The 21679-nt window shown below is 49.9% G+C and overlaps 2 protein-coding genes across 3 annotated transcripts in view; one reads left to right on the top strand and one right to left on the bottom strand.

Moving 5' to 3' along the window:
- The window catches only part of LOC144721894 (uncharacterized), a 43421-nt gene extending 39666 nt beyond the window's left edge, over positions 1 to 3755 (bottom strand). The window contains exon 1 of one of the 2 annotated variants that reach the window (XM_078599841.1): positions 3379 to 3755. In XM_078599841.1, the coding sequence (XP_078455967.1) occupies positions 3379 to 3504 (126 nt within the window). In that variant the 5' untranslated portion in view covers positions 3505 to 3755. The remainder of the gene's footprint in view (positions 1 to 3378) is intronic. The other variant, XM_078599832.1, reaches the window with a different exon arrangement.
- Positions 3756 to 3881: 126 nt separating this feature from the next.
- Positions 3882 to 21086, top strand: SCPEP1 (serine carboxypeptidase 1). Its single transcript, XM_078599853.1, has 13 exons — positions 3882 to 4134; positions 7046 to 7173; positions 7845 to 7934; positions 8987 to 9142; positions 10436 to 10510; positions 11116 to 11188; positions 11869 to 11906; positions 13419 to 13547; positions 15424 to 15520; positions 17164 to 17277; positions 18527 to 18664; positions 19254 to 19411; positions 19988 to 21086. The coding sequence occupies exons 1-13, from the start codon at positions 4026 to 4028 to the stop codon at positions 20066 to 20068; spliced, it is 1386 nt and encodes a 461-aa protein (XP_078455979.1). The 5' UTR covers positions 3882 to 4025; the 3' UTR covers positions 20069 to 21086.
- The last annotated feature ends 593 nt before the right edge of the window (positions 21087 to 21679 follow it).

Below are 21679 nucleotides of genomic sequence, written 5' to 3'. Positions count from 1 at the left end.
ATGAGTACTTTCTTTGTAAGAGAGGTATCCACGTACATGTGCAATGGCCACAGGCGTGAGCACGTCACTCGTTACTCGAGAAACAGGTTCTGTGCTTCGTTTACTTACGGCAAGAGGCCCAGCCCCTCGCTCACCTGTGCCCACCTGTGCTCATCTGTGCCCACCTGTGCTTACCTGTGCCCACCTATGCCCACCTGGGCCAACCACTCGCAGCGTCAACACGACACTGGCGACTCGAATACTTCAGCTACCGGCAGACCGTGTCTCTGTGTGCAGTCCCAATCCACTGCTGGATGAAGGACCCGTCTGTCGCCAGGGCTGCGTGACCAAACTTCACCATGCTGGGTCTGTGCGGGTTTGCCAAGGTCGCGTGGGACAAGGACCGGTTCTGACATCATGAGCCACTGATGTTCGCTGCGGCCGGGAATTGAACTCAGGTCGGGCGGGTGTTTTAGTCAAGAGTGCAGTGCGCTAACAACTGCGCCGCAGCTCCACCCAAATGCTGTTATTGATATGAGCACTGTACTATTAATAGAATTGCAAAAAAACCGACAAATTCGTCATAACTGTGGCCTTTACAGTAAAAAAACAACAACAGGTGACGTTTCGGGTAATGTCCCTTGGCAGTGGTGCTCGTTCACCACTGCCAACGCAGCAGCAGCATCACCAAACCATTTGTCTTCTATTCATATTTGATGTTATTGCTCATTCAACTTCTGTGATGACTTCAACTGCCATCACTGGATCTGCTACTCATGGGCAGGTCCACAAAGCAGGCCAACATCAAACCTCAGTAAACCTTTCGGCACCATCCCAATAAGACGCTTTGGGCGTCGATTTGAAGGCGATTATCTTTACGGTTTGGTTTCGATTTTTTTTTAAAATGTGGCATATTTGTAGAATCGGTTAGAATGGGTTTGATACGTCCAGGAAACACTGAACGCACCATGAATTGACGTCGCAGCGTAGGATGGAAACGAGCCGACACGTCGAGATTTGCATGAGCATTTATCTCTTTAGCAACGGAAGAGGACCCATTGTTTCTAGATTTGAAGTTTTCGTGACTGCAAGGATTCAAACTCTTTGGTTTTTTCGGTAAAGTCACGTAGGTAAAAATTTTCAACGAATTAAATCACGACGTTTCGGAGGCAACACAAGCTTCCGTCTTCAGGTGGAACCGTCACAACAAAATTTACCTACGTGACTTTACCGAAAAACCAAAGAGTAGGACACATTGTTTATGCTGTATATGATTCACGGTGCTAATTGGTTAACATAGTACTTCGGCCAAGTATAAAAAAAAATCAAAAGACACTTCAATCCACGACCAGATGAAGGCTTCCCAAAAGTCAAATGTACAATTGGTCATAACGCGTAACACAAATTCATCACTTAAATAAACCCACAAACAGTCTGCTTCATACATCGGTCCGTCAACATAAAACAAAAAAAACGTATTTATATGGTTACACTTCCCTTCAACTACGCGCCATCTGTCTGGGAGTGCTGAATAATTTGGGCAGCATTGCGTCCATCCATGGGAGCAACACTCTGCTCCGGTTTCCACAGACAGCGTCTCATCAGCAGTGTCAGCCTTGCTTGAACCACTGTCAGCGTAGTGCCAGATGTTATCGGCAAGGGTCATTTTCACCCTTGCGCAATGGGGATCCCGGTTCGTATCTATGTTGAACTTTTTTTCGCGCCGTACGTCGCCGACCGTGCTAATCGGAGGTGCGGAAAATGTAAACATGAATGCCTAACAGAAGGTCATCACGTGCGTCTATAACAAAAAAAATAAGTTAAAATTATATCACTATGATGATTCTTTGTTCAAATGACGCACTGTGTCTCGACATCTGGGCGTGTATTGGTCGCTTCTGAAAAAAATATAACTACTGTACAGGTGTACAGCTCAGTGAGCCTTACTTGGTCAAATAAAAGTAGCACTGCAGTAGTATTCGTTGTGTGTGCGGGCAGTACCGGTTGCTGATTTTTGTAAAAAAATATATAGAAAGAAGCGACTTGCAAAAACACAGAGGAATGAACCCGCACGGGCAATACCAGAGAGCGTTCCTCTTTACCTTCTAGGGTTCCCACGCGACACCGGACCCTGACTGTCGTGACACAGCGAGCAAAGTGATACACACGCGCGCACACAATGAGCGTGCATACACAATACAAAGATGCCCCCGATAGTCTCTAACAGACTGCAGGGGCAAGTGCTGCGTAGCGAGCAACTCTGAACGCCAACCGGGCAGATGAGGGAGGTGGTTGGCTACGTACGGGTACATGTGGCAGTGCCAATGTTTACACACCGTGCCAGGGATTGTGTTTAAGGCTGAGTCGACCTAGGGGAGGCCCAGACCCGGTTCAGATATTTGTCACTGATGTTGGGAATGAGTAGGAATCGAACTTGGCTCGCGAGGGTTTGGTTAACGCAGTGGACCAATCGCTGCACTGTCACTCCCACCATATAAAACAAAGACAAAGAGCCCCCGTATAGCCTCACCGAACTGTTGGAGCAAGTGTTGTTAGCGAGCACCTATCAAGGCCGGCACGGCACTCGAGGGGGTGGGTGGCCAGCATCACGCCCGGCCGCCTTTGTCTCTCCAGTGCTGATATTTCATACACCGCACCAGGTACTCATTTGAGGCTGAGTCGACCTAGGGGAGGCCCAGGACCGGTTCAGATCATCGTCACCGGTGTTGGCCGTGAGCGGGAATCGAACCCGGGTCGCCGGGTTCATAGCGCAGCGCGCTACCGCTCCCCACACACACACAGAATGAACACAATGTACATTCATACACACACAAAATGATCCGCCTTATAGCCTGTTACAGACTGCCGGGGCAGGTGTATGAATGTGTAAAGTGTGTGAACTCTTGTGTGTGTGTGCACGGATATATCTGCAGGGACGTATTAAGGTCGCGACGGCACACAAGGGAGCGGCGTGGACAGGACCCCGGGCCGGCCGCCTTTGTCTCCCCAGTACTAATGTTCACACACCGCAACATGCACACACATACGGACACAGTGTCCATACAAAAAGGATACACCACAGAGGCATATGGACGCACAGGGTGTTAGTTACCGAAGTCGACACCAAACACAGAACGCCACACCTGACGGCAGCGCGCGTGGGTCTACGAACCTCGCTGGCCAGGTAAATCACCTGCGAGGTGAGGTCGTCATGGTTTGGTCCCTGTACCAGGTGCGCTCACCTGTTCACTGGCCAGGTGAGTGGCTAAGCAGGTGAGCGGCTGGCTATGTGAGTCACCGGTAAAGGTTAGGGCGTCAGGGATTGATCCCCTGTACCAGGTGCGTCTCTCACCTCCTGTTCGCTGGGCAGGTGAGTGGCTAATCAGGTGCGTCTCTCACCTCCTGCTCGCTGGGCAGGTGAGACGCCGCGAGTCTCACGAAGTGCCCCACGTCCACCCAGCCATCTCCGTCTTCGTCGCACGCGGAGAACACGTCCCAGAGACCGCCCCGTGGCCCCACCTCCATCCCTGCCGGCCCGAGGCAACAGCAGTGGCGGCGACGGCGGTAGCAGGGAGAGCAACAGGAGGACGAGAATGAAGAAGAGAAGGGGGAGGATGATGATGATGAGCGAAAACTCGCTCACTCCCTCCCGCCATGCGCGCTCGCTGTCTCAAGCTTGAACTCTCTCTCTCTCTCACTCTGTCTCTCTCCACCTCTCTCCACGCACTCTACGCGACTCTTCCCCCCCTCCCACCAGTCACCCCCACAGGCGATCAGACCCCGGTGCCGTCCCACGCCTCCCCTCCAGCAGCGGCAGCACCGCCCCAAACTCCAACACCGCCCCAAACTCCAACATCGCCGCCGTCATCACGCACCGACGTGCTGAGGTCACTCGCTTGGTCTTCCCCCCACCACCACCACCCACCACCACCACCCAGTGCCGCCTCCTTCCTTCTTCCGCACGTTCCTCGTGACAGGCAGCTGATCGGCGCTGATCGCTCCCTCCGTCGAGGACGGAGCGCACGACCCGAGTGAGCGCAGCAGCGATGGAACGCACCGCGCCTCGGACCCCCCGTCTCCTCCTCCTCCTCGTGGTGCCACCGCTGCTCGCCACGCTCCTCGCGGTGCTGCTCGGGCCGGTGCGGCCATGTGCGGGTCAGTGCGGCTCACAAACCAAACAACAGACACAACAAGATCCACCGGGGTGGCTGTAAACATGCTTGGTTTTTCGGTGCTGTTTGGCTTGCGCCGATCGAAAGTCCGGCACGGCACAACGAGGAAGCGTGCGGACGGTACGGCCGGCACCGCCACGCGCGGCCGCCTTTGTCTCCCCAGTGGCGATGTTTACAACATTTGAGGCCGAGTCGACCCCTGGGGGAGGGAGGGGAGACGCAGCAGGAACGGTCCAGACGAATCGTCACCGGTGTTCGGGGACGCGTGCGGGGTTTGAACTCGGGCGGCCCGGGGGTTGTAGCGCAGCGCGGCTTAACCACGACACTACCCTCCCCCACCCCAGTCTCGTATCCTATACATATAGATACACACGCGTCCATCACGCGCTCATCGGCTATGTCATAATCCTATAACAAAAGGACAAAGATCTCCTCCCGTTTCGCTGTAACGGACTTTTTTGGGGCAATTGCAGTCAGCGAGCGCCTATTATTGCCCGCACGGCACACGAATGGGGGTTGGGTGGCCGATAGCACCGCGCCCGGCCGCCTTCTCATCGCATCAGGCGCTCATTTGAGGCTGAGTCGACCTAGGGAGGGCCCAAGACCCGGTTCAAACTTTCGTCACGCGGGTCGGCGCGTTCGTAACGCAGCGTTACAACCACCGCAGTGCCGCTGCAACCCTCTCCCCTCCCAAGCAAAAGTCTGGCTAAATATAAATCACATTAAAAATATATATATACTTGATGTTTTTCAGAAAAAATCCTCCATTGTATTGTGCAACTTAAGCGAATTATTTGGTGATGCTGCGTTGGGAGTGGTGCATGAGCAACCTTTATTGACCGCCGTGTGTGTGTGTTGAAGAAGGTCCATTGCCAGAAACGTCACCTATTATATTCTCTTGATTTTTTTTTTTAAAGGCGGTGGTGTTATTTACGAGTGTGTTGCGCTTTTTTTTATCAAAGGCTCTTGCCGATCATTGCCTGTGCGATGGTGGCTACGTACGTGGCCGCCTGTAATCCAGCACTGTGGTGATCCACCAGCAGTTTCGACTGCATGGGATCGAGTGTTTCCCCCTCGCACGCGTGGGTTTTCTCCGGGTGCTCCGGTTTCCTCCCACATTATGCGGCCGATAACACCTTAACCCATAGAGGACCGCAGAGCTTGTACAATTGTCGGCGCCGGCTCACCACGTGGCTACTGTCCGCATCTCTGTGGTCCGAAGAGTCGTCATGTCTCTCCGCACGCGAGCGAGCGAATCCCGTGGGATGACTTACACGTTTAAATCACGATAAAAAATGTTTAAACATGTTGGATCAACTTTTCACCCCCACATCTAGGCGGAGGTGGGGGGGGGGTCCTACTTTCTATAACTTTTTGATTCAGGCCTTCTGAAAGGCTCTTGTAATTTAGTTGACGGACAAACGAAACGCCGGGCTTTTATAATAGATGTTTGTTTGTATCGTCATCATGACAATTATTATTTGACCATGCTTCACCACACACTCGTCGGTGCGCGAGCGAAGGCAGGGAATGACTTCGTCGTGGGAGCACAGTGGAGTTGAATGAATTTTGCTGCACCGCCCTCTGCTGCCGATACCAACCTGTTTCTATGCATTGTTGGTCACCCAATCCAAGCACTTTCCAGTCTCGACCCCGCTTAGCTTCGGTCATGCACAGCAGCAGGTATGGATGCATGTTGAACTTCTTTCGCACCGTACGTAGCCAACCGTGCTCATCGGAGGTGCTGTGAGGCTACGTTGCATGCAATCGCAGGGCAGCGCAGCAAACACCCATTGTTGTACCGTACGTCTATGCTCCCACGTACGTCTATGCCTCCTTCACCAAATCCGCGCCGGCCAGCCTGGTGAAGTTATGGTCAGAATAACCCCTTCTCCGTGGCGTGGGATGGAACTCATCCAGCAGTGGATTGAGAAAAGGCTGTATAGGTACATTTAACATTTAGCAGACTTTCGATGATTCATAATTGATTCATAATTGATTTTGCGGTCAAATCGCCGTGTGAGTAAAGTGTGTGTCGTACACCGTCCTCCACCCGGCAGAGCAAACCAATGAATAAAGTTGTCACGTGGGCAAACGTGCCAATTGATTACTAATTAACTCGTATTTTGTTTTGAGCTGAACCAAACAAACTGCTGAGTCGTGCATTCTGTTAATAATAAAACTCGGTAACAAGCGCCCACGGTCTGTGCTGATGGCTGTCATAAACAATGCAATCACCTGATCTGGGCCTCCGTAACGCACCCAATATCACTCATTACCCCTCTACCCGTCGCCTCGGCTTTACTCTTTCTCCGCTGAGCCCACGTGAGTGAGCGACACGCGTGTACTTTACTATTATTGGGGCACACTCGCACCGTAAACGTTGTCCAAAAGGTCTCAGGAAGGCCCCCGTCATAGCAACGAGGAATTTCCACCACCCCTGTCATAAGACCGCTCGCGTGGGTATAATTGTATTCGACGATGAGGTCAGAGATGATGGAGCACGGTGGCCAAAGGAGGGAACTCGTCCGAGAGTACGTCCTCCATGGAGATGGAGCTTTGCAGTTGTAACACTTGTTCATTAACATCGCCCCGAACGAGGGAGCACACGCGTAACAATCAGTGTTGTTGTCCAATCTGTTGAGTCGTTGTTATTTGTGCCCGTGCACCGCTGCTGCTGCAGCATCGCAAGTCTTGTTATTCCAGCGTGAAATCATCTCGCGCGCAGGAGCCAGAGTGGATCGTCGGGCCGCGCGGCCGTCGGAGACGACTTGGCGAGGCCTTTGTCCAGCTGAGGACACACGATTGATGATAACCGCTGCATCTCTGTTGATACTATGAACATGAACCTGACGTTAATGCTTGACCTCCACCCTGACCCCGACCCACCGCAGGAGCCCCGGCGGTGAGCAGTGGCGAGGAAAAATGGGGCTATGTGGCGATCCGCCCCCAGGCCAAGATGTTCTGGTGGCTGTACCCATCGAAGAAGGCCAGTGTCCAGCCCCTGGTCCTGTGGCTGCAGGTATAACCTCTTGTCCACTCCGTCTCCACAGACACGCACGCTACAAAACTATAAACTATTTTTACCCTTTGGTTCTTTCGGTAAAATTGCAGCAATTGTTTCTTGCTGTGGTTCTGTCACCTGATGACGTCGTGATTTCATTGATTTTATTTTATACCTACCGAAAGAACCAAAGAGTATGGATCCCTGCAGTCACGAAAACTTCAAATCTAGATATAAACAATGTTTTATTTGACCAGGTAAGGTCCACTGAGCTATGTAGCTCTTTTTCAGAAGCGACCTGTCCATAAATGATATCTCAACTAAGTGGCTTATGAGGTGTAAATGTATAGCCGCCATATACTCTAAACACGTTCCTAAATGTGGAGGGAAAACCGGAGGACTCGGAGAAAAATCCACGTGACCACGGGGAGAACATGCAAACTCCAAATATGCTGGTGTCTGGGTTGCGATTGAACCCACGGTCTGTATACCAGGCGAGGCAGTTTGCATCTCGCCATTGTGGTGCCCTAAACGTGACATGCAGAGGGATGATTGGCACTGCCTAGGCACTTCGGGTGTTTCTATGATCATGCTGCAGTACAGCAGTGGGTTGAATCCATCTGTGTGGAGCTGTGAGCGTCACAGCCCCTTGCCCGTGTGTGCCGTGTCGATATCTCCGCTCACCCCAGGGTGGACCCGGAGCCTCCGGCACTGGCTTCGGGAACTTTGAGGAGATCGGGCCGCTGGATGTTAACTTACAGCCACGGAAGACCACATGGGTGAGGATAAAAGCACGCAAATCAACGGCACACTTTTACTCGGCTTAGCTCAGCGCGGTCTGTCAAGTTGGTTGGCTTTTCTCTGCTCAGAAGAAGGGGCATTGTTTGCTGCATTTACTGGTCTGGCACCACTGAAACCCCAACTTCGAGTCTGATTTTCAACCACCTGTGACGACATGGATTGAGTTAATGGGTCTCGTCACATTATTCGCGTAAATTTGAGCATTCTCGGACCTCCTGACGCCCTGCCTCCAAACCACCACCAGAACTCCCCGTAGCTCTGTCCAGGAGTTACTCTCGACACCGAGAGTCGGGACCACGATCGCCATGCGTCGTTTCTCTGTTGTCGGCGCCTCCACCTGGAACGCCGCCATCCCCCTCCACTTGCGCAGCGCTGACTCTTTTCCTACCTCTAAGCGCCTTCTCAAACAATATCTCTCTGTTATTGGACTTTTACGAAACGGGTCTCTGAGCTGGGCTCCGCGTCTCAGGGTCGCTGCCATTCGGGCAAGTGAAAGTCGTGCGCGTTACAAATTAGCATAATTTTTTTTTTCTTAACACGAAGGGATGACACTGCTCTGCCATACATCAAAATAATTCTCCACCATGTGACTTGGCAGCAGCAGCAGCACCCTCAAGATAAACTTTGCTGGTGCAGACAATGCTCATTTTTAGTGCAACTCTTCCACAGAGCATCTTTTTTACGAGACCCATCCGTCACACAAAGCAAAGCCGACTTTATTTAGAGGGCCATGCAATCGCCCATTTGGCAACGGGCTGCCGCAAATTTAACTGCGGCGGCTCGTCAAGCATAACTCTCAGGGTCACGTCTCTCGTACCCTCACCGCCCCCTTCCCCCGTGGTCGTGAAGCCATGGTCGTGACGCCCTGTGCCATGACGCCTTTGTGCTGTGACGCCGTGGTCATGATGCCGTGCGCCGTGAGGCCGTGGTCGTGATGCCGTGTGCTGTGACGCCGTGGTCGTGACGCTTTGTGCCGTGATGCCATGGTCGTGATGCCGTGTGCCGTTCTGCCGCGCGTGCTCTGGCACAGCTGGCGGCGGCCAGCCTGCTGTTTGTGGACAACCCCGTGGGCACGGGCTACAGCTACGTCACCTACCAGGACGCGTACGCGCACAACATCTCCACCGTGGCCACCGACATGCGCGTGCTGCTCGCTGGGTTCTTCGCCGAGGCCAAAGAGTTCCAGGTGAGGGGAGCCGCGGTCGGACGCGCGACCCGCCGCCGTCTTCCCGACAGGTTCACGCTCTCAAGCAGCGCCTTCACGCGTGACCGATAGTGGCCAAAGAGTGCCTAAAGAGACTCTGGTTGTGACTGAAGTCGCTGAGTCTGAAGAGTGACCGTTCAGAGGTCGGAGCATGAAGTCGGCAGCATCTGAGATCCCGACTGAGTTTGATTCCAGCTTCAAGCCACCCGTGACTAAACCAGGTTCTCAGCCCAGTCACCAATGACCGGAGAGAAAAACCATCCCATGAAATGTGGTTCTATGATTAGTTTGACACAAGGAGATGTGAACCGGTCTGGATTTCACTTCCTTAAACAATCGCCTCTGGATAGTATTGGTTCTCGAAAGATTATATATAGCCAATGGGCTGATGGACTCAACAAATAATGAACACAAGATTTAGCAGTCTTTTGAAATACGTGGTAAACCAGGTTGGTGTCTCACTGTGTTGTTGGCCGACTGGTTTGCATCGCATTATGTTTCTAAGGTTTGCTGAGTTCGCATCTCCCATCTTCTTGCTGTATTTGCTTCCGTGCAGTTTGCCGTTCTCGGTGTGCTCTCTGTGTGATGTCCCTCTGTGTGTTCCCTCGCTGTGTGGTTTACGCCATTTTCACCTGAGGACGAGTGCTTTTGTTGCGTTCGAAACGTCGTCATCTATTTAAATTTTATTTTATTTCTACATACGTGACTTTACCGAAAGAACCAATGAGTATATTAATTCCTGCAGTCACGAAAGCTTCAATCCTAGATTAAATAATGTATTTGTTAGTGGAGACACGGGGGCCAAGGTTCAGCTTGTGGATGTTTACTTGCTCATCTTCCGCGACCGATTTCTCGTGATCACGCAATACGTGTAGCCAGGTGAGAGCGCAAGGGACCAGGCCCAAGTCTCGCTTGCAGGAGTGACCTGCGTCATTTATTCTACCAACTGAGTTAACCCTCTCCCGTTCCGATTATGTACGTGTACGTCATCGGAACGGGATCGAATGGAATCAGAAGTAAAAAGCCACGCGGGAGGATGCGTGCGGCACAGTTTGGTGTCAGCTATCGGAGAGTGCGGTCGTGTCGCTACAGTTCTCTGCGGTGAGTGTGCAGTAAAATATTTTTTTTAAAAACGGCAGCGCTACTCCTCTCTAAATAAAATGGACGCTGAACCGCTTGCGCGTTCCGAGATCCAGCCGGTGAACGGGACCCCGACGCTTCAACTTGCAGACGTGTCGGAGTGACCCCGGGGGTTTTTCTTGCCCTTCTTTGCAGACGGTCCCCTTCTACATCTTCTCCGAGTCCTACGGAGGGAAGATGGCCGCCGCCATTTCGCTGGAGCTGCTGAAGGTGAGGGCCGAAGTTCGCCCGTTGGATTTGTTGCCGCTTCGAAAAACGGAGGCGGCCGTGGGTTTTCGCGTGGTTAAGGGGTTGTTGGGGAGGAGGAAATGGAATTGAGGGGCAGTGGCGATGTGCTCTGGCCACTGGCGAGTGTTTCAAGAGCGTATTCCGAGCAACATGAATAACCATACGTTAATCTCAAGCAAATTTGTATAAGAAAACATGTCCGTGAAGCAGTTGATCAGTTTGCTTTCAGTAGAGTTTTACACTTTCATAACTGTCTGTTTGGTTCGAACTTTATCATAACCATTGTAGCACCTATCCCTTGACCCTAACCCGAAACTTTATTCCATTACCATAACCCTAATCTATGGGTTTAGATAGGTAGATGGCGATGAATGTTTTTCTGGTGGAAACGAATATTAATTCCCCTCTAGGGGAACAAACATTTTCCAAACCAATGCGGCACTTAACCCTGACCCCTTAACCCCCGAACCACTACCGCTGACCCTCCCCTACTGGGCATCTGTGAGAAAGAGCTTCATAGCTCATCGGATTCCTCCACCAGTCTAAATACAGATTCTGATAACGCCCTCACTGACCCCCTTCCGCAGGCCATCAACAACAAGGAGATCACGTGCGCCTTCAAGGGAGTGGCGTTGGGAGACTCGTGGATTTCCCCGCTCGGTATTTGTCTCCCGTTGCCTTCATCAAGGCCAAAAGTGGTGTCAGTGTGGAGAGAATATGCGTCAGATTTGTTCCCCTCCTCCCCCCCCCCCCGTAACTAATTGGATGGCACAAAGATGTTTGGGAGCACGGTTTAGCCTCCGTTCCCACGAGTGGTTTGGTGACATCCCCATCGGCCGTGTCACGCTGGTTGTGGGTTGCACTTGAGTTTCTCCAATTCGATGGAAAAATAAAAAATAGTAACAATTTTTCCCTGATTTTATGCTTCTGAGCATCAAGTCACGGGATGCAAAATCCGTTTGGAGCTCTCGCAGAGCAGCAGCGCATCACCTCGTGTTGAGGTAGCGGTCCGTGGAAGGAGACATTACAGAACTACTTTTGAGAATGCTGCGAAGTGACCTCTTATCCACAACAAAAGTGTGGAACTTTTCCCCACGTGCGCCCTGCTGCACCAGGTAACGCTCATCGCGTGACGGTCGAGCCGATATACCTGATATCTTCAGACGCAATATTTTTGTCGCCAAACTAAGCGAAAAAACTAATCCAAAATCAACTCATGACCGCATGAGAACTCATTTTAATCGAGCCGAGCGATCCGGTGGTGCCCTCTGACACCAATGAGCCACCGAAGATGTTCGTTCAGCTCCGGTTTCAACGCTCGTGTCTTCTCGTTTTCGCAGACTCCGTGCTGACCTGGGGACCCTATCTGCACGCTACGGTAAGGTTCGCCTCGTCCGCGCTCAATTGGGGCGTTCGTGCCACAGCGTCCGCAAGAACTGACAAGGGTTTATGAACGGCTTCGATGCCTTACAATTGACAATGCACAAGTTGCGGGGGGATCCTTTGATCTTGCTTCACCACGCTGGTCAATGTGGGTTTGTGAATTCGTGTAGCATGGAGGTGGAAGCGTAGAAGCACAGTACAACGGTGGATTTTTTTTTGGCACTGTCCTCTGCTGCCCACCACGTAGCTCCACAGTCTGTAACACAAGTTATGGGTACGGTGGTTGCCCATCCTGGCACTATCCAAAGGTAATATCTGATGAGATTGGACCCATTCCTGTTGGATTTGCTCTTTGGTATACACATTAACACCAGTTTTAAAAATGTAGACATAAGCACAGTTATGCGGGGCTTTAACTTCAGCTCATTAATAATTAAGAACCTAAACTGTAGTAATCATTATCCAAGCTAATCAGGGACTCGAAAGCCCCCGTATATTTTTGAAGCCACGTGTTTAGATTCACGATTGCAGCATCAAATGATCTTTGCTGAAATCGGTTTATTTGTCTGATTTAATATCAGCAACCCGCTAGCGCTTGTGAATCTATTTTTAGGACAAACTGTCGTGGAACGGGCGATGACGATCGGTTTGTTATTGCGTCACGTGCTAACGCGTACAAATGTGAGCTGTTTTAAAAATTGGCAGTCACGGTCACTGGTCAGGGATTTCACATGGACGTCCCTATCGTGGGTGCGTCTGCTGTGCCAAGCGATGACTCGCATGCGTGCGTGTGTGCGTGTCGACTCAGCCTCAAATGAGTACCTGGTGCGGTGTGTAAGCTTCGTGGCTGGGGAGACAAAGGCGGCCGGGCGTGGTGCTGGCCACCCACCCCCTCGTGTGCGTCACAGCCTTCATAGGTGGTAGTGAACAGCACTTGCCCCAACAGACTTTTAAGGCTATATGGGGGATCTATATCTCTGGGGAGCGGTAGTGTAGTGGTCAGCGCACTGCACTACGAACCTGGCGAACCGAGTTCGACTCCGGCTTGCAGCCAACATCAGTGCAGTGACGATTATCTAAACCAGTCTTGAGCCATCCCGAGGTCGACGACTCGGCCTTAAAATGAGAAACTGGTGCAGGATGTTAACATCAGCAGTGGGGGGGACATAGTCAGCCAAGCGGATATCATCTTCTTAGGTTTTTTCGGTAAAGTCACGTAGGTAAAAAAAATTAAAATTAATAAAAGTAAAATAAAAATAAAATTATATTATTATATTATTTTATTTTTATTTTACTTTTATTAATTTTAATTTTTTTTACCTACGTGACTTTACCGAAAAAACCTAAGAATATGAATCCTTGCAGTCACGAAAGCTTCAAATCTAGAACGGATATCATCTGCCCTGACAATCTGTTGTCGGATATACACGGGGTAGTGGGGCGGGGCGAAGGGGTCATTGTGTCTACGTGTTACATGTACGTTTACATGTGTGCGCGTACCCACCAGTCTCTGCTGGACAAGCCGGGCCTCAAGCTGGTGATGGAGGCAGCCAACGCCGTGAAGGAGGCCTACGACGCGGGGCAGTATGCCAACGCCACGCGACTCTGGTCCTTGGCGGAGGACGTGATCTCCAGCGTGAGCGTTTCCCCGCCCCCACCACCTCACGCTTGCCGCTCCTCGCAAACCACGAGTGGACACGGGGGAGGTTTTTTGCTCGCTTCGTTTAACCGAGCGAGAGCTCGAAAGGCGACGAGAAGAGTCTCCATTGCCACCTCATTTGCCGGTAAAAAAATATGATAATTGGTTTTTTACCCTTCTATCTGGCAACAAAACTGACACCTTTTTAAAAAGAAAAATGTCTCGTTTGCAAGAGCGACCCTGGGGCATTCGGCTGTCAGCAGAGGGCGATGGTTGCTGCTGTGGGCATGAATCCAAATTGAGTGATTTTTGCGGTGTCATTTTAAAAAGTTGGCAAAAGTTTGGACCCCGAGGCCGCCGGCACGCGATGGCCACAACAACTCTTCACGAATGACAACTAACTGCCAAATTTGACCATATTTCATCGCGCCGGTCATGGTATGGGTTAACAATAATACTTTTATTTTATACAGCGTCATTCGTGCCAACAGCATCCCACAAAGCTGTACATTCATTATATACATAAGGATCAAATCCCACATTCGCGCAGTGGGCTACATACGGCGTGAAAGAAGCCCAACAAAGACACACAAAGATCCCCCATATAGCCTTAACATAATGTTGGGGCAAGTGCTGTTAGCGAGCACCTATGAAGGCCGTCACGACACACGAGGGGGTGGGTGGCCAACACCACGCCCGACCGCCTTCGTCTCCTCAGTGGCGATGTTTTTACACACCGCACCAGGTACTCATTTGAGGCTGAGTCGATCTAGGGGAGGCGCAGGACCGGTTCAGATAATCGTCACCGGTGTTGGCCGTGAGCGGAAATCGAACTCAGGTCCCCCGGGTTCGTAGCGCAGCATAGCGCTAACCGCTACACTAGCGCTCCCCTTCACACGTACGCACGCTTGACAAGCAAAATAAATAAAAATTAAGAAATGTCGCCAAAGCAAAAGGCACACGCAACAGCAAAAAAAGTTACAAATAAATCAGTGAAGACGGCGAGACGAGTAAGAGGGTGGCAGAGCGGAGGTTGCTGCTGCTGCTATTGCCACCGCATAGCACTGTCTGTGACAGCCTGTTTGTGTCAAGTCCATTGTTTACTTTTGTGTTTGTTTTAAACACGTGGCGCCCTTCTGGCCGCAAATTGGCTGCCAACATAAAGCGCCCATCATCGCACTCATTCCTCAACACGTAAACACTCGACAATTCTGTGCAGTGGGAGAGAAAACGTGACGCTACATGCGGCTGGTTCAAATATGAAAATGAAAGCGAGTTGCGGCTGTGAAGTTAGTTGTTGTTGTGTGCAAGTACAAAGAGCGGAGTTATTGAGTCGTGACTGTGTTGTGACGACACAGTCGAGTGTGTGTAATGCCAGAGGCGTGCGTGGTGGTCACCCATCGAGGCACTATGCAGCCTCAAACCTGCTTAGCTTCTGAGATTTGATGAGACTTGACGCATTTCCAGGTGATTCTGTCGAAGTGCATTTATTTATTTTCACCTGCAACAATAAATGTAATAAATCCATCCACTTAATCCACTTGCATCTACGTAGTCGTACAAAAAAAATGCACTTTCTGGACAAAGAGCGTTTGTGATCCGGTTATCAAGTTTGCTTGTCCCCAGGAAAATACTGAATTTACACACAGTAGACTGCCTTAAACGTCAACGTGACTTGATGGTTTTTTTGGAGAAAAATATTACGCGTAGAAAATTCCAGTAATGCGTTTAAATATACTGGAACTAATGTGCCGCAGTTCAATGAACCAGTGCCTCTATTCAAATAATAACCTCCAGCTTGCTCCGAATTAAAATGTTTTACCAGTATGTGGACTACACATAACGCCAGACTGTGTTGTTGTTGTTGCTGCAGTACACCAACGGAGTGAACTTCTACAACATTCTCACGCAAGACTCGACCAATCACTATGTGGACACCTCTGCTACAAAACCACGGAAAAAACCACTTGGTATGTGTGTACATGGGGCAAAGTGGGGTGGGGTGAAAAAAAAAACCACTGATAAAGTTCCCCCCCCCACCAATAGCCTACTCAGTGCTGATGGCACCAAGGAAGGCAAGCACGGCAAACCAAGAGGCACCCGACTGCATTTGTTTACCCGCTGCTGATGTGTACAGAGGCCTGAGTCAATGTAGGGGACGTCCAAGACAGGTCTTGATATCGCTCGTCACTGGCGATAGCCGTACCCGGGAATTTGAATCGGGTCACTTGGTATGTAGTGGAGTGCACAAAGAGCTGCACCACTGCGCCCCACAATGCACTTGTGCAAAACAATGCTCGCATTCGATTCGATGCGAAGTGGCGATGACATCACTATGGCCCACGATACAAGCCCAGGGTGTTGTGGCTTAACTGAGATGAGAGATGCCCCACCTGTGCTGCCTACTCTTGTCAACTTGCTGCGTTTTAGCCACCTGGCGCTCAGCTCGTTGTTGTGAGCTTCGCTCCTCCGCCTTCTGTTGTTGCTGGGGGGATAGCCTTCATATCAACTGCCCAGTAGCGCCCTTCACGAGCCTCCACAGAGGCCCATCATCGTACACACACAATCACACACGGGCATATGCACAACACATTTTCAAAACATTTTACATAACATGGGACAAATAACAACCGCCCACCAAACTTCTGAACCATGTGATAAACAGGCTGGCTTCGCCGCAGGGAAATGGGCCATGGGATGAAGAGTTTTTTTCTTGGCGCTGGGTTCATAAGTGGCCAGCAGCGAGCAAGCCGCAATATCTGTGCCATCACGGACCCGTATGAAGATGGTCACCGTGACCTCTGCCATGTGTGCAACCCAAGCTTAGCCGAGTCAAACCGAGATCCCGGCACACGAATGCTCACGTGGCCAGGAACTACACATTGCAATGTTCATTATCATCATCAGCAGCCATCGTCTTATCTACCGCTGAAGGCCTGCCAAAGCCATCACCGTGTCTTTATAATTGTGAAACGTAGTCTAATGGAATGAGCAAAACTGTACCAGCGATGTAGAAGAAAATGGGGGAAAAAAAACGAGACTTGGTTTAAATTACTGAAATGAATTGTGATCTCGATTCGTGACAGTTGCTGGGGTGACAGGTCAATCCGTTCTATGGCTAATTGAGTGGTTTCTTGGAAAACCTTGACATCTGGGCAAATTACTTAATTTTCACGGACATCCTATCTCCTGAGCTCAATTCCCGCTAACAGCCAACATCGATGATGATAGTCTGCACCGGTCCTTGACCTCCCCAATGTCGGCTCAGCCTTGAAACAGAACTTGGTGCGGTGCGAGACCATCATCATTGGAGAGACAAAGGTTCTAGATTGGAATTCTAGATTTTAAGCTTTCGTGACTGCAATGATTCATATTCTTAGGTTTTTTCGGTAAAGTCACGTAGGTAAAAAAATGCAATTAATAAAAGACAAAGGTTGCCGGGCACGGTGCCGGCCACACCAACTCATCGTGTGCGCGGTGCTGGCCTTGATAAGCACCCGCGGAGAGCACATGCCCCCGCAGTCTGTTACAGGATACATAGGGGATCTTTGTAGTGATGTCACTCTTGCAAATGAGACTCATCCTGACGTGTGCGTCGTCTTTACTGCTGCAGCCAAACTCTACCAGACTCACGTTGGACACTTGCAGCAGGCGGCGCTCAGCCAGCTCATGAACGGAGCCATCCGGAAGAAGCTGGAAATCATCCCGGAGGACGTACGGTGGGGAGGTATGAAAACAAAGGTCCCCCATATAGCCTGAACAGACTGTTGGGGTAAGTACTGTTAGCGAGCACCCATGAAGGCTGGCACAGAACACGAGGTGGGTGAGTGGCCAGCATCACGCCTGGCCGCCTTTGTTCACATACAGTACCAGATACTCATTTGAGGCAGAGTCGACCTAGGGCAGGCCCAGGACCGATTCAGATTATCGTTGCTGGTGTTGGCCGTGAGCGGGAATCGAACTCGGATCGCCAGGTTTATCGTGCAACACGCGAACCGCTACCCTTCGCTCCCCACTGGGGATGCGCCTACACCCCAGCACCCACCATTTAGTCCAGGTGACCGGATTCAATTTTAGGTTTCGAATATATTGTATTTAATCAGGTGAGAACTCACGAGACCATGATGAGTATCTTTAACACGTAGCATTTCGGGCAAAGGTGGCTTTACATTTACATTTGCGCGATCTCACCCAAGAGTGACCACGAGCATTAGTCTACTCGTAGGAAGCCATGAATGTCATGTATAGAGTAGTCCCAATTGAGTTATTTAAGTTTCTACTTCGACAAATTTGGACGATGACACCGACATACTCTGGCCTACGCTTGCGAATTACGTCAGGGGAAATGTTTTATATTTGCAACATGCGGGGCCCAGCAAACGACACCGGGAGATTCCAACAACGGGATACAACAAAAATCTGCAAGCATCCACATTCCGGCGCGCACATGAAAGGGGCGGAACGCAGGAGACGTCGGGGGATCTTTAATGTCCACTCTATTGAACAGGACGGCCACCGAATTCGAACCGTGAATCTCTGCAACATGCGGCGAACGCGCCACCCCATAGGCCATTTCACCGCCACAGGTGGCTCGGGAATGTCAAGAGGGCCGAGCTGGTGCCGCCGAGATCTTGGGTCGAGTCGCCCGCGCATGGGCCACACACGGCCGTGACTTCGTTTCACACGGCCCACGGCCACGTGAAGCCAACCACGTCCAAAATAATAGCCAACTGTCGCCGCAAACATCTTGGCTGTGCTAATCGGGTTCTAGAAGTGAATATTGACTTCCTGGTAGAGGAAAGCAGGAGGCAGATATCGGGATAAAGCCCTAATAACATTATTCTTTGATAACGTGCAGGTCCACTCAAGGTATTTCAAAGTAATGTTCTGCCCTCGGGAAGGAGAAAGACTCCGCACTCCTGCTTGAAGCGACGGTTTTCGGTGGCCACTCATTCTACCCGACCGTGTCCCCGCAGGCCAGTCGGAAGATGTGTTCACGAACATGGCCGCGGACTTCATGAAGCCGGTCATTGACATGGTCGACGAGCTGCTGTCGAGCGGGGTTAAGGTCACCGTCTACAATGGGCAGCTCGACCTCATCGTGGACACGCTGGGTAAACGCTGCCGGCAATCGGGAAAAACCGGCATGGACACAGGCACATCGACACGCGATTAGAAGGGGTGGGGAACCGTTGACCCCGACAGCCCAGCTACAACCCGCAAACTTAATTTCATCACATGGCCCCCGGACAACCGAGGCCTGTCACTTTGAAACGGCTCGCCATCGATGTTTTACCGATTGGGTGCTAGAAGGGGATATATTGCTTTTATACTTTAAGTGTGCTCGGTAACAGAAAGCCCTAATTATAGCTATTGTTGTTATTGAACGCTAAGATGTGTGAAAGGCATTTCAAAGTCCAATTCTACCCTCCGCAGGGGTAACGCAGATCTGTGCCGACAGGTGTATTCCAGCATGGAGCCTGCCATTCCATCTACATGAGACATCATACTAGATATATAAACAATCTCCTAACAATTTTATTTTAAAGTCACGAGTTGTGCAACTGCAGTTGAGCACCGCTGGTCTTAAAAAATCGGCACTGCCGTAGTGTCTTTAACACGTTGCCTGGAGCAGTTACATTGCACGCACGGTCCGATCACAGTCAGGTTCTGACACTGCACGCTGATCTCATGCTCCTACAGGGCAGGAGTCTTGGGTGCAGAAGATGAAGTGGCCAGGCCTCGATGCGTTCAACGAGCTCAAGTGGAGCCCCCTGTCCCTCGTCTCAAGCGACAACGTGGCCTACCACAAGAGCTACGGCAACTTCACCTTCTACTGGATTCTCAAGGCCGGACACATGGTGAGGCGAGAGGCAGTTTTACATGTCTAGAATCAAAACATCTACGTTTTATTTTCTGCTCAAAGTTAGCTGTGGGGGTTGCACACATCTCAAGTTTATACTCAAGACGGTGTAAATTCCACAATCCTATAGCAGGGGCAAGCTATCCAGTGGAGCTTATTGAGCGGGTAGGTTGGTGCAACAGTGGACAGCAGAATGCACTGCATTAAAACCAGTTGTACCGTTTCTGTGCTCCCCACCTGCAAAACCGCACTGGTCAAGTATGAGAATAGGTTTTTCCCCTTTTTTTCTGACAACAAAAATCTATTATCAGTGTTTTTTGTTTGCATTCTGACCACAAGTATTGTGGTTAATGCAGACATGATTCCTTGTAAAAAAAGTTTCAGTTTTGTTGCCAGAAAAAAAGGGGAAATACCTATTCTTATATTTTGGTACTGGAAAAGGTCTCATGATGGTAAAGTATGGTTAAATAAACCCCACCGGAATAGGTATGCCCTCATCCAGCAAATCGATTTACAAGATAGCTGAACACATTCACATGTACTGTAGACGTGTCAATGTGTCATGTCCTTTCAGGTTCCGTTGGATCAGGGCGACACAGCCCTGGAGCTGCTCCGCAGAGTTACGGGTCAGGAGTCTCTTCTCCGCGAGCATTAAACGCCGCCAATAAAAAAACCCAAATGGGGTTACGTTTGTGCACTGCAAAAACTATGCAATAACCACAACATTTCACTATGCAGTCAAATTTTTGCTCCGATGCGTTTTCAGATTGTACTGCACATGTAGTTCGGCACGTGTCGTTCCACGTGCTGGAGGAGCTTCGTCAGCATCTTTAAGTTCAGTAACTTCAGTTGAAGCAGGAAGCTTCTCAAACTTATTCTCAGAACTCCAGTTCCGAAAGCTCCCCAAAACGTGAAACTAAAGTCAAGACGTGGCACCAAATACGATTCAGTACAACCTGAAAGCACTTCGGACAGTAATAGAGAACTGGGAAAGCTGATGTAAAGTGTTGCTTCCCTGACAAAATATTTTAAATTTTGTAGATGTATCGTTTTAAAGCCATTTTTTTAAATCATTGTACAAACACGTAATTTTCAGAAACAATGGTTCCACTTGTATTAAGTTTACACAATAAAAAAATTAAACAAGACAATTCGATTAAGCTTTTATTCTCAAGTTGTAACAGACTAACAAAAACACGGATGTGCAAAATGTATTCTCTTGCAAGGTAGTTTTTTTTTTTAAACCGCTTCAAGCCCTCTGCAAGGTCTAAACTATATGACTACAAAGCATACTATGCAAGGGTACACTCAAAAATCTGGAGTGGTAGGAGGCAAATATTGGCAGTTTTTTTACTTTCATTGCAAAGCAATTGTCGTTTTATACCAGTTTCCTAGAGATTCCGCCTGGCTGAACCGACACACCTCACTCTGAAACTCAAGAGGAATTCAAATAGTTTACCTTCGATTGTAGACATGGGTTCATAAACACCAACACTCATGCACGGGGGAATAATAAAACAATCAAAGCACACATTGTACCCGAGTGAACTGTGAACACCGTCCAATTTTATGTTAAAGAAAACATTTAGAAAACGTGCAAACAGGTACACACACTTTGATTTTGAGAATGTGCATTTTTGTGTAATTAAAAATAAAATTTTGCATTCTGTGAATTATTGTCTTTTGTGGGCTCACAGTGGCTTTAAAGAGTCGTGTTGCCTTTTGGGTCCCTTCTACAATTTACACGAGCATACTTTCTGCAACAAATAAAATTGACTGTGGTTCACCTCAAGAGAAGTGCAATTACGTCTCTGCTCCACAAAACATTAGCCATGTGCTACGTACTTACAGCCTGTACAAACCTGCAAGGCAAAACTTCATTTGTTCTTCCATCTGCCACCACACTAAGTTATGGCTCAGACAAATATGAAAACCTTAAAGACAATGAGAGACAAAACAAACGAGCTCAAGCATCCAAACACGCCACACAATTTACAAGCCCAGACACGTTTCTTCAACATGCAAAGGTAGACTGCAGCCAAATTGAGTTTTAAACGCACATTTCTATGTGAGGAGCTATTAGCTACCGAGCGAGGATGCAAAGTCAAGTTTGCTGTAAAGACTTTGGAACCTGGAAAGAGCGTTAACGAGTTCACGCAGACGCTCGCACGATTCTCTGCTGCCGAGAACAGGAGGGGGGGGAAAAGGAAGAAAGTTAAACTTGCCTCAAAGAGGGCAGCCCTGTGACTGCGCGCTCCAACGGCAG

This window comes from Lampetra planeri, chromosome 1, assembly GCF_965212315.1.
Source record: "Lampetra planeri chromosome 1, kcLamPlan1.2.h2, whole genome shotgun sequence".
NCBI lineage: Eukaryota > Metazoa > Chordata > Hyperoartia > Petromyzontiformes > Petromyzontidae > Lampetra > Lampetra planeri.
This window is presented reverse-complemented; position numbering and strand designations above follow the sequence as displayed.

Excerpts from the sequence above, each read along its gene's own strand:
- SCPEP1 (XM_078599853.1), top strand. The coding sequence starts at position 4,026 with ATGGAACGCACCGCGCCTCGGACCCCCCGTCTCCTCCTCCTCCTCGTG. Across the intron at positions 7,174-7,844 it reads CCCTGGTCCTGTGGCTGCAG|GGTGGACCCGGAGCCTCCGG; the intron begins GTATAACCTCTT and ends CGCTCACCCCAG. Across the intron at positions 11,189-11,868 it reads CTCGTGGATTTCCCCGCTCG|ACTCCGTGCTGACCTGGGGA; the intron begins GTATTTGTCTCC and ends TCGTTTTCGCAG.